Below are 12,352 nucleotides of genomic sequence, written 5' to 3'. Positions count from 1 at the left end.
TTTTAACCACAATTATCAAGTGAGTTGTAGTTGTTTAATATCTAAAAAATCTAGTTCTGATAGCCTGTTTGTCAAACATACTTTATTTTGATAGCTTTCTGAGTCATGATTCATATACATAATTAGTACAAATGAGACATTAGCCTGGGAAATAAGCCCCCCTTTATATCTAAATTTCAGCAAATCTAGCTAGCTTATTTGTTTGTTTGTTTGTTTATTTATTGGCTGCATTGGGTCTTCATTGCTGTGTGCGGACTTTCTCTAGTTGCGGCGAGCGGGAGCTACTCTTTGTTGCGGTGCGCGGGCTTCTCATTGCAGTGGCTTCTCTTTGTTGCAGAGCACAAGCTCTAGGCACGTGGACTGCAGTAGTTGTGGCACGCGGGGCTCAGTAGTTGTGGCTTGTGGGCTCTACAGTGCAGGCTCAGTAGTTGTGGTTCATGGGCTTAGTTGCTCCATGGCATGTGGGATCTTCCCGGACCAGGGCTCGAACCCGTGTCCCCTGCATTGGCAGGCAGATCCTTAACCACTGTGCCACGCGGGAAGTCCCTAGCTAGCTTATTTATTGAAAATCTGATTATAGTGCGTTTGGGGTTCATAGCTTCATTAAGGACATTTTTATGCTTACTTCTTTTCATTATTTATCAAAATACCATTTATGTGGAATTCTTTCTTCACCAGGAGGTTAGCATTTTATTTCAAAAGGGGATCATTAAAATTTAAACCCTGACAACACCAAATGTTGACAAGGATGTGGAGAAGCTAGAGCTCTCATATATTGCTGGGGGGAGTGTAAAACAGTGCTTCACTTTGGAAAACAGTTCGGCAGTTTGTATCAGTTAAACCAGCCCTTAACCACACAAACCACCCCCTCAACCCATTCCCCTTCAGTTACCCAAGAGAAGCCAGAACGTTTGTCCACATAAATACTGGTACATGAATGTTCAAGATGGCTTTATTCCTCATAGCTAAAAAGTAGAAATAACCGAAATGCTCATCAGCAGACGAACAGGATAACAAAAACTGTTATATCCATACGACTGAATACTACTCGTCAGCAGGAAGGAACGAGTTCCTGATACAGGTAACAACGTGGATGAATCTCTAAAACGTTGTGGTGAATGAAAGAAGCCAAACACAAGGAAGTGACCCCGTCTGTGAGAACTTCTCCAGGACACAGGACTCGGTGATGATCGTGGCATAACCAGCACCACCCCTGCAGATGGCTGGTTTGGGGCAGGGAGAGTGGAGTTGACTGGGAAGCACAGCGGGGAGCTTTCTGGGATGATGGAAATGTTCTGTCTTGACTGGGCTGGTGGTTACACTGTGACGTGCAGTGGTCAGAACTCATGCAGCAGTAGACTTTAAATGGCACGTTTATGGTCTGTAAATTATGCCTCAATTAAAGTAAACGTGATAAACTTCACTGGGTATTTCTTAAACTAGCCTGTTGTCACTTCATTTTGTTAACTTATTACCACTATGGATGTTTTTGAAATTTTGTATCTGAAATGGATTAGAATATATGCTTATCAATTTTTTTAAAGTGGCTAATCTTAAATTTAAGAGCATAAAAATTAGAAAATCATGTGTTTTTTTATTATAAGTGTTGTGAAATTATATATATGTGCGTGTGTATATATATATTTAAACAGTAAATTTTATTATCTTACATAGTTTCTAGGGGTCAGGAAACCAGGGCTTGGGTGCGTGGTTCAGGGTCTCTCATGACGTTGTAATCAAGATGTTGGCCAGGATCACAGTCATCCAGGGCTTGACTGGGCTGGAGGATCTGTTTCCAAGCCCATGAAATAATATTTTTATGAGGAATTTATGTAAAGTCAGGAACAATAATGTAAAGAGGGTTTAGCTTCTCATTTGGATTCATTGTTTTGGGGTAGGAGGTTTTAAGAGACACTTTTTATTTTCAGACCCACAGTTCTCATGATGAGTGGACCCAGGGTAGCTGAGTGTGGTGCTGTGAAATGTTCTGCTTTTCTGAGCTTATCACAGGCTTTCCAGGATGGGTGCCAGGCTGAACAGCACATTTCTACAGGAGTGCATGGGTGCTTCAGGTCCTTGCTGCTACGCTGGAAAAATGCTCTTTGTATTTCACATGAGATTCTTAAGTATGGAGAGCTGAGCTCAGGCTCTGTTCCTCATAGTTGAATTTGATGGGTAACTTAATTGCTTCCCATGTGAGATTCTTACCCCATTCAGCAGAATCGAGGCTCATTGAAAACAGGGAGAAACTGCATTTTACTTTTCTATTACAGTATCTGGGATTATATCTGGCATATCGAGGGTAAACGAATTACCATGGTATCAAACATGTATAGTACTCAAAAAAAAAAAAAAAAAAGCCCCAGTTCTCCTGACCCCTTCACAGTCACCCTGTCGTGTAAATAGAGAATACCTGGTGCTGGTCCCCCTCTGTCTCTGACTCCTGCTGGGGTCCCGAGCACATGGCTTAGTTTCTTCTTTTACGAAGCTCCTTTACTACTGCTGCTTATAGCCTTTCCAGGCAGACAGGAGTTAGGGGACATCGTCAGAAGGGAGGTGATAGGGGCCCGAGGAAATGTGGGTTCACGAGGTGTGGGGGAAGATCTGGGGAGGGAGATAAAATGGCGAGGAGGATGTCGGCTCTCTATAGGAAGACAGAATGAAAAGAAGTCTGGACTTTAAGTTTGAGAAGACGCTGTCTCTGTAGGTATGTGATCAGGGTGTGGTGGAAGGATGAGGAAATATTGATTAACTTATAAATCCATTCAAGAAATGTTAATCATTGATCGGAGCCTGTGGCCATGCGCTGGGCCGGGCACTGTGGGCGCTGGATGCACTGGGACCTGTGGAGAGTTTCTCATTAGCCACGGCGCGCGCCAGCACAAGTTTTCTGTCAGGTGAGAGCTTTGTATATATTGCAATACAAGTATTGTAAGTTAGAGGAATAATGTCTCTTAATTCATTGTTCCCGCAAGTAGATTTGTAGACGCTTGGAGAAAGAAGGGGATGATATGCCCAGATAAGTGAAGGCTGGGGGCAAGAGGCTTCCGGTTTTCTCTGAGCTTGTTGGGGGTAGGGGTGGGTGGGGAGTCCATTATACCTGGGCTTGGGTGGGCTCTGTTTGTTATGGGAGGTGGGTGACATCAGTGTCAGGCTGGAGAGCGAACCGCGTTCGTTGGGAACATAAATACCAGCCCTGGAATTCAGAGTCCAGGTAGAATGTTGGAGGGAGAGGGGACCCTGAGCCCTGGGGCCCCAGGCAGCAGTCCAGCTGGGAGGATGGTGCAGCAGGTGGAAGGCTGGGGAGCTGTTTCCTTTCTCTGGGCCTGTATTTTAGAAGCCTGTTGGGCTGTTACCGAGAGAACTTTTCCACTAGTTTTACTAGTCGTGGAAGTGACTTGTCCTCCCTGTGACCTGGAGTTGAACTCATCAGATAACTACCATAATGAGGGACCTCCATGTGCCCATGGGAACAGGATTTGATTTCTTCTTATTAGATGCAATGAGAAGAAATAAGCAAGGAATTAGGTCATTAGTTTATCTGAATAAATTGAGTTCATATGGAGAATTTTAACTTGTTCCTATGGGGTTTAGTTTACAAGGAGAGAATGCATACTGATAGGCCTGTCATAAGAGGATAAAATTTACATCAAAGGTTTTTGTTTTCTTAAAACACTCTGGGGCTTCCCTGGTGGCGCAGTGGTTAAGAATCTGCCTGCCAATGCAGGGGACACAGGTTCGAGCCCTGGTCTGGGAAGATCCCACATGCTGCGGAGCAACTAAGCCCGTGAGCCACAACTACTGAGCCTGCGCGTCTGGAGCTTGTGCTCCGCAACAGGAGAGGCCGCGACAGTGAGAGGCCCGCGCACCGCGATGGAGAGTGGCCCCTGCTCGCCACAGCTGGAGAAAGCCCTCGCACAGAAACGAAGACCCAACACAGCCAAAAATAAATTAATTAATTAATTTTAAAAAAAAAACTCTGAAAAGGTGCTTTCTTCTAAATTTTCACATTGAACAAATTAGGGAATATGTACTAAAGTGTAAAATGTTGCATATCTGTTGACTTACAAATTTATGGTAGCTTGTGTTTTTATAACCTGTTTAAAATACAATTAAATTACACAGGTGTGTTCACTTTGAAATAATTCACTGAGCTGAACACTATGATTTATACAGTTTTCCGTTTGTGATATCTGTCAATAAACTTTTATTAAATTACAATATATATGAGTATATACATAAGATACAATACCTGATTTACTTATGACAGTAGAGTATATCTTAGTCTTATAGTTAGAAATACACATATGACACAACACATACAAAGAGCTCTCTCTTGTTCACGGGTATAAATATCAGAATATCAAACAGTTAAATTTCTCCTCTGTCCTCTTTTCATTGTTATTCTAAGCCATTGGTGTGGAGGGGAGACCAAAGAGACAGGTTTTTGTTTTTTCTTCAAGTTGTAAAATTATGAAATTAATGTGAATTGAAAGATTTGTTGCATGAACTTCATTTTTCTCTAGTGAAAAATATGTTTAAGGAGTAAAGTTCTGAAAGTTTTAAAAATACCTTTTGTTGTGGTGATTGGAAAATCTCAATAGGTGGAAATTAGAATCCTTTATTAGTATTAATGCAGAAATTTGGGGCATTGTGACAGTCCTGCCAGGCATTTCTGGAGAATGAACAAATCTCTTTTCAAATGAAGTTTCTGTAACTTGGCAGTTTACAATATCTAGTTTTGAAAAGGGGCTTGCTCCACGTTACTTTCTTGGGATGTTAGATAAACGTGGTCCAGTTAAGACCGGTGAACAGATCCTGATTCCATTTTCCAAGAGTCCAGAATGGGCTTGAACACCACATGATTTGGGGAGGACTGGAGCCGGAGGAACAGGGGTGGGTACCCCTGTGAAGAATTACAAGAGGGCGCAAGGGAGGTAGGAGGGACCCTGAGAGTGCAGTTGAGCCTAGAGGTAGAAAGTGGAGCTCTGAGGAGGGGCCGTGCACCTGTGTGGTTAGCTCAGCCGGGGCTGGAGGAGGTGGGAGGGAGACAGGCGTGGCTAGGATTGCAGCTCTGTGCCCTTAGCCACGCCCCTTCACCTTTCTCCTGGGATTCCTGCCCAGTGTGGGGCTCATCTGCCTGACGCAGAGGCTTGTTATGAAGATTGTGTGATACAGTGCATGTGTCACGTCTAGCGTAGTAGTGCATGCTTAGTAAAGACTGTGCTGTATGAGATGGTCAGCAGTAAGCCTCTGCCTCCTGCTCTGTCCGTGCAAACTGCCGGACCTGTGGCACAGTTTGAACTCCTCTCTGCTTCATTTTCTCATCTGTAGAATGGGGATATAATGATATCTACCTGAGAGTGTCATTTTGAGGCTTATATGAGTTCATAAATGGAAAGTAATTACTTCAGTGCAAGGTTCATGATGAACACAATAAAAATGCTTGATGTAATTATTTATCATTAACAGAGAATGGGGACATGCTTTCCAGTTCCATTGGTTGCCACTCCTCCAGATGTGTTACCTTTTTGTATTTATTTCACACACATAATTCTCTGTCAATAATGGGTCAATCTTTGGTTTAGGCCATACCAATGGTGTTTTTAATGAGATATTTGTATATTAGAATCTTTTATGTATTTCAGCTTCTTGAGACCAGGTGGCAGTGAAATGACATTTGTCCTTAAGGTGTCACCTACACATTTATTTTTTACGTTGTTTATCCTTAAACATTTGACATCCCCTTTTACTCAAATAAATTTAATAGAAGCAGTCAACAATTAGGAGGAAAAGTTCTTATGAGAAAGTACACTTATTTATCTTCTCTTAGCTTCTAGGGAACCTATTTAAAAATCTTGATGTGTGTGCATTTTGACACTAGAGAAAATGATTATGCAGATAAACATACATTCCAGTCTGAGTTTGTTTTGTTTCCTGCAGATTGGGAATCCACGTGTCGAACTTACCCTCTCAGAACTCCAAGATATGGCAGCTAGGCAACAACAGCAAATTGAAAACCAGCAGCAAATGTTGGTTGCCAAGGTAAGTTATTAAAGCAGCGGTGGGGAAGTGTTCAACAAGTGTGTTCTTCGGCATTACTTTAGATTACCTGGCTAACCCCTGCAAGTAGGGCCATGCCGCCACAGTGTTAAACACAATGTCTTTCTTAATTATCTCTTATGTAATCATAAATGCATACTGTAGCTTCTTGAAGTTGGGAAAGTATCAGAACAAAAGCATCTGACCCTTGACTTGCACACACAACCCCCCCGGACAGGAAACAGTTGGCCTTATCCAATTGTAGATAAAATTTGGAAAGAAAGGATACTTTCTATTGTCCCCTCCTTTTTCCTCTGGGTGTGTTCTCGGCTGATGTAGTTGGCATTAGTGTTCTAGAGGAAGCCAGTGACCTGTGATAAGACACTGGTCATGGGTCCCCAAGACAGTGGCTTCCCTTTATCCCACCCTACAAGGAATTTGTTTGGTTTATTTTGGTGCACGGCATTGTCAGCACTCATTATTTACACTGAGTACTAGATTTGTTGTTGAAACTCTGTCGTAGTGTTTGAAACTGTTGCCGACCTGCAGTGAGGCCAAACAGAGCAAAACAGAAACGTTGGAGTTTGGAGCAGAGAAAGGTTTATTGCAGGGCCAAGTGAGGAGAACGGGTGGCTCATGCTCAAAAAATTTGAATTCCCCGGTGGTTCTCGGGGAAGCATTTTTATAGGCAAAATTTAGGGGAGGGCTGCAGGGTGTGTGGCTTTCTTCTGATTGGTTGGTGGTGAGGGAACAGGCTGGTGATCCAGAGTCTGTGCTCAGCGTAGAGTTACCGTCCTCCACCTGGGGGGAGGGGGGGGGGCTTAGTTCCTGCAGAAGAGCTCAAGGGTGTATTGTTCTGTGTGTCCCTGGAGGAGGAGCCAGGACCCTGTTGCTTCCTGACTGCTCCTCCTTTGTTCTTGCATTCTCTTACTTCCCTGGTTAGTAACTGAATCTGCCTTTTGGAGCTCAGGAAAGGTGTAGGAGTCTGAAGCCTTTTCCCTACAAACCAGAAATGGGGGGCGCAGAAAGGGTTTTGGATCCCAGAGTGCCCCACAGGATCCTGCTTGCTTTCAAAACTTTTCTAAATAATGGTTTAGTCTTGGACTAAAAAATCAGACCTATCACCCATGCCTGCTGAAAATGATTTCATGTTTAATGATCTTAAATGTTCTGAAACTGCTGTAGAGAGAACACATATGTTAACGCCACTGCCTAGGTTCTTCATGCTTGCTCTGTAGAGAGATTTTCTTAAGAACCAAATGTCCAGTTCAACTTTTTTTCATTTATTTAATGACCACGTGATTCTATCCACTTTTATGTAAATAATAGTATAAGTTGGACTTGTTTTTAAAAGTTGTCTTACAAAGTTTATTGGATTTACAAGAATAAAGAACAATTAAAAGTAATTGGAAAGTATTTTCATCCCATTTCTAAGATGAAATGTACGTGGTATTATGTCATTATAAAATTTTCTAATTCTATTTTTTATTTTCTTTCCAAATATTAATCCAAGAGTATTGCTATTTTAAAAAATCTTAGATATTTTCAGCAGTGTAATTCACAAGTTAATCTTTCCATATTGAAGCACATATACCCTTCCCTTAGTGTGCAGTGTGTAATGCCTGCACAGTCACACTTAAGCCTCTTAAGTATGTTTTATGCATACAGATGGGACCATGAATAATGTTGACTGTTACCCTTAAGGTATGCTTTCACGTGAGTAGGGAAAAAAACTACTGAAGAGTATCGCATATATTTTTACTGTAGGACTGTCCTGTTTGACTATAAAATGTTTGATTACTTTTGAAGGAACTAATCCTAAAGAAAACAAACCCTTCCTCGAAGGTTCCTGTCACTTAGCAGATTAGAGGTTCATCTCTTTACTGCTCACCTTATCTCTTTTCAATATAAAATCCTCTGCTAGTCAGTGCTCATTTCCTTTAGGAGGTTAATATAAGGGACCCTTGAAAGCCGCTTTGTAGCAGCAGGAAACCTGGTACTGGTGGCAGGAAGCTTAGGCTGCTGGGGCTTCACACACAGGATGGAGGTGAAAGCGTGGCTAGCATTTCTGTAACATTCATTAAGATAGGAGATAGTGAGGGATCCACTTAAACTTTTTTTAGTGTACAAAAGTTACTGTACGTTTCAATTTTCAAAGTTAGCTATTTTCCTCTCTCAATAGGAACAGCGTTTACATTTTCTAAAGCAACAGGAGCGCCGTCAGCAGCAGTCTATTTCTGAAAATGAAAAGCTTCAGAAATTGAAAGAAAGAGTTGAAGCCCAGGAAAATAAACTGAAGAAGATCCGTGCCATGAGAGGACAAGTAGACTACAGCAAAATCATGAATGGCAATCTGTGTATGTGCCGCGGCCCACTGGCGCCCACACTCAGCAGGCGTAGATGACGTGAGACAGAGGCCAGCTTCCAGATGCTCTCAGTCACAAGCTGATGTCAGATCTTGCTGTAGAAAAGCACTAAAGCTTTGCTCTGTCATCTGCATCTAACTGGATGGGTTGGTTAGATTAAGAGATCTTAGAAGATCTTTTGCAACCTTAGCAATGTAGTAGAGAGATCCTTTTGTTACGTTGGTTGCAGCCGCCCTTTGGACTGGGGCTAGGGTACTCTTAAGACTCAACTCATCGTGAGGGTCTGTTTTAATTGAACAGCATAAATTTTATCTGTGTATTAAGATAAAGCATACAAATGCTCACTTTTTATTTCTGTGTGCGTGGATTGTTACTTCATCAATCAATTCTGTTAGTACCTACTTTATGTTACAGAATAAGCAAGATAGATTTGGATGGTCCTGCCCTCACAGAGCCTTTGGTCTCTTTGGTGCCTTGAGATTCCTAAGTGGCTTGACCAAGATAGCTTTTGGACAGATTGCCCTAATTTAAAAATATTCAATAATTAGTGCAAATTAATTGTTTGTCATATGAGCGGTCACATTATGTGTTCCAAAGGCTTGTTGAAGTGTGTTTTGGATTATGGATATTACAACTTTTTCTCTCCAAGGTCTGGCACTAGATGATGCTAAAGTTGAGTTAAATGGATAGAAATGAAATCACAAAATAAAAATAGCAAAATACTATGAAAAAAAGAATATCAACTAAATTATGTTTTTTTTTCTTTATTGGTGGGAAATTATAGCTGCTGAAATAGAAAGGTTCAGTGCCATGTTCCAGGAAAAGAAGCAAGAAGTACAGACTGCGATTTTAAGAGTTGATCAGCTCAGTCAGCAATTGGAAGATTTAAAGAAGGGAAAACTGAATGGGTTCCAGTCTTACAATGGCAAGCTGACAGGACCAGCAGCAGTGGAGCTGAAAAGACTGTACCAAGAGCTACAGGTAACTCACCTGGGTCTGAGGAATGATTCTATTAAAACTTCCTTATCTTTTGGGTTTTCTTTCAGTGTGGAAACCTCAGGAACTGGAAACAAATTAATGGATTCTAATTTAATAGTAGGCACAAAATGTATTCAGTACAAAAGAATTTTTTAAACAGCTTTGAGACATAATTCACATAGCATACGATTCACCCATTTAAAGCATACAATTAAGTGGTTTTCAGTATCTTCACAGAGTTCTGTATACACCACCACAATTGATTTTAGAATATCTTCATCACCCCCAAAAGAAACCCGACACCTTTTAGCCATCACCCCACCACCCCCTATCCCTCTAGCCCTAAGCAGCCACGACTCTACTTTCCATCTCTATGGATTTGCCTATTCCGGAAATTTCATATGAATGGAATCATGCAGTTGTAGTTCTTTGTGACTTGCTTCTTTCACTTAGCATTAGCATGTTTTCGGTACAGAAATTTCAGTATGAATTTAATTGGCAGTATGATGAACTGGTAAAGAATTAAGCTTTAGATAATACTTAAGGCCTCTGTGTAAACTGTGTTCTGACAAGATAGATGCCTATTTGTTAAATCCTTGTCTTAGTCAGCTTGGGCTGCCTTAAAGCAACAGACATTTATGTCTCACAGCTCTGGAGGCTGGAAGTCCAAGATCAGTTCATGGTGAGGGTCCACTTCCTGGCTGCCTTCTTGTTGTGTCCCCACATGCTCTGATCTCTCTTCCTCCTCTTATAAGGACACTAACCCCATCATGAAGGCCCCACCCTCATGACCTCATCTAAGCCTACCTAATTACCTCCCAAGGGCCCCATCTCCAGTTACTATCACATTGGGTATTAGGGCTTCCACATATGAATTTCAGGAGGACACAATCATAACAACCCTCAAGATTCCCATTTCTCAGAAATTGTCATTCAGCAGGTGATTTTTTTAAAATATTTATTTATTTATTTAGGCTAGCCAGGTCTTAGTTGCGGCACTCAGGATCTTTAGTTGCGGCATGCAGACTCTTGGTTATGGCATGCGGGACCTAGTTCCCTGACCAGGGATTGAACCTGGGCCCCCTGCACTGGGAGTGCGGAGTCGTACCCACTGGACCACCAGGGAAGTCCCCAGCAGGTGATTTTTCAAGCCAGATACAGGTTTTGCAGTTCTGTTAGCACTTGCTAGAAGAAGTATTGTATCATTTTATGAAATGCAAATTTTTAATTACAGAGAGTAAACTCACTTGTTGCGTTAAGTTCTGTAATGTTAATGCATAGAAACAAAGTGTTATAAGAATTTATTACTTTTTATATTTTTAAGCAATTGTTAAAAGCGCAGGGTTTTTCTTTTTTTTTTAACATCTTTATTGGAGTATAATTGCTTTACATTGTTGGGTTTCTGCTATATAACAAAGTGAATAAGCTATACGTATACATATATCCCCATATCCCCTACCTCATGCAAGTGCAGGGTTTTTTAAGGATTTTTTTTTGGTAAAGTTTGATGACTGTAGTATATTTATTTATATATATTTCCAATTTTTTGACTGCAATCTAGGTTATAAAGTACATGTTACCTCCTGTCTATACACATATGCCGGTATGTATGTGCTAGTACATGTGTGCACCTGAAAGAGTTTAGCAAGACAAGACTTAACCTTCTGTGTGCAGTGCACTCGGATGTTTTCTATTCTCTATTTCATTTTTTAAACGTGCTTGTTATAACCCATTAAAATGATATAAGAACATTCTGTTTGGTGATTTGGCCATCCTTGGGTTTCCTGCTGCCACATTCACTGGACTGTGTGGGGCAGAACAGATGCCCCTCCTTAGGTCACTGAACCCCACCCGCCCCCGTTCCCTAGGACCACAGGCATGGTGTCCCACAGTCATTACTGGTACTAGTCATTCCGTACACTTTGAAGAAGACACATTTGCAGATATTTGCTCTTTTTTTGGTCCATAAGAAATATGTTCCGGATTCATCTGTGCTGTACCTGTAAAATATTTAGCATACAGGGGACGATGCCTGTATGTAAATACACATAAGAACTAAATGTTGCTTTTTCCTTCTTTTTTTAATCCCCCTAACAATGAGAATTTGACTATTTAGTTAATACAAATCATGAATGTTATGTTTTCTATTTTGCAGATTCGTAATCAGCTCAACCAGGAACAGAATTCAAAGCTCCAGCAGCAGAAGGAGCTCTTGAATAAGCGCAACATGGAGGTGGCCATGATGGACAAGCGGATCAGCGAACTGCGTGAACGTCTTTATGGGAAAAAAATTCAGGCATGTGAAAAAGAAAATATTTCTGTGAGATAAACTACTGAAAATGGTTCATCCCCAAAGTGTAAATCTTCACTGTAATGCCATTCTGCTCCCCCCATTTGCCATAGCTGATAAACATAAATTGGCCATAAACCATAAAAAGTGACAGTAGAAGAAAGTTCATGTTCCCAAAGACACAGTTGTTTCCTGGTGCATGGAATCAAAACCGCCCGGTCCGCAGCACCTCACCGTCCATTCTCCCCAGGCAGCTCTGTCTCCCTTCCACTGGGGGAAGAGGCTTTGGCCCTGGAGTTGCAGCACCCATTTTAAGCTGTGCCATGTGCATAAATTCCTTGACCTTGTGTAGCCTCGTGTCCTTGCTCTGAGCTGAGAATTGCTATAAGGATTCTGAGAAATAACCCATGTGGAAAGACTTTGTAAACTCTTGAGAAAAGTGCTATATAAGGGGTTAGTGCTTTTTAAAAATCTTTATTTGGTATTTTGAATTTCAAAGGTAGTAAATACTCATTGGAAGAAAGTTAAAACAGTGCAGAAATATTTAAAGGAAAATGTGAAAGTCCCTTCCATCCTTCTCATTCTTCAGGGATGATAGTTATTAATGGTTCCAGTCTTTTGCTTAATATAGACAGAAAGGTATTCAATTTTTAATTGAAAATGGAATTGTAGGAAT

General features: G+C 41.2%; 1 protein-coding gene across 2 annotated transcripts in view; it reads left to right on the top strand.

The window, feature by feature from the left end:
- PPP1R13B (protein phosphatase 1 regulatory subunit 13B) overlaps positions 1 to 12,352 on the top strand; it is an 84,038-nt gene that overhangs the window by 58,651 nt on the left and 13,035 nt on the right. For both annotated transcript variants that reach the window (XM_059915106.1, XM_059915105.1), the window contains exons 5-8: positions 5,944 to 6,045; positions 8,225 to 8,399; positions 9,193 to 9,389; positions 11,542 to 11,682. In XM_059915106.1, the coding sequence (XP_059771089.1) occupies positions 5,944 to 6,045; positions 8,225 to 8,399; positions 9,193 to 9,389; positions 11,542 to 11,682 (615 nt within the window). The remainder of the gene's footprint in view (positions 1 to 5,943; positions 6,046 to 8,224; positions 8,400 to 9,192; positions 9,390 to 11,541; positions 11,683 to 12,352) is intronic.

The sequence above is a fragment of the Balaenoptera ricei genome, chromosome 2, assembly GCF_028023285.1.
Source record: "Balaenoptera ricei isolate mBalRic1 chromosome 2, mBalRic1.hap2, whole genome shotgun sequence".
NCBI classification, from domain to species: domain Eukaryota; kingdom Metazoa; phylum Chordata; class Mammalia; order Artiodactyla; family Balaenopteridae; genus Balaenoptera; species Balaenoptera ricei.
Note: the sequence above shows the minus strand (reverse complement) of the source record. Positions and strands in the feature narration are given on the sequence as shown.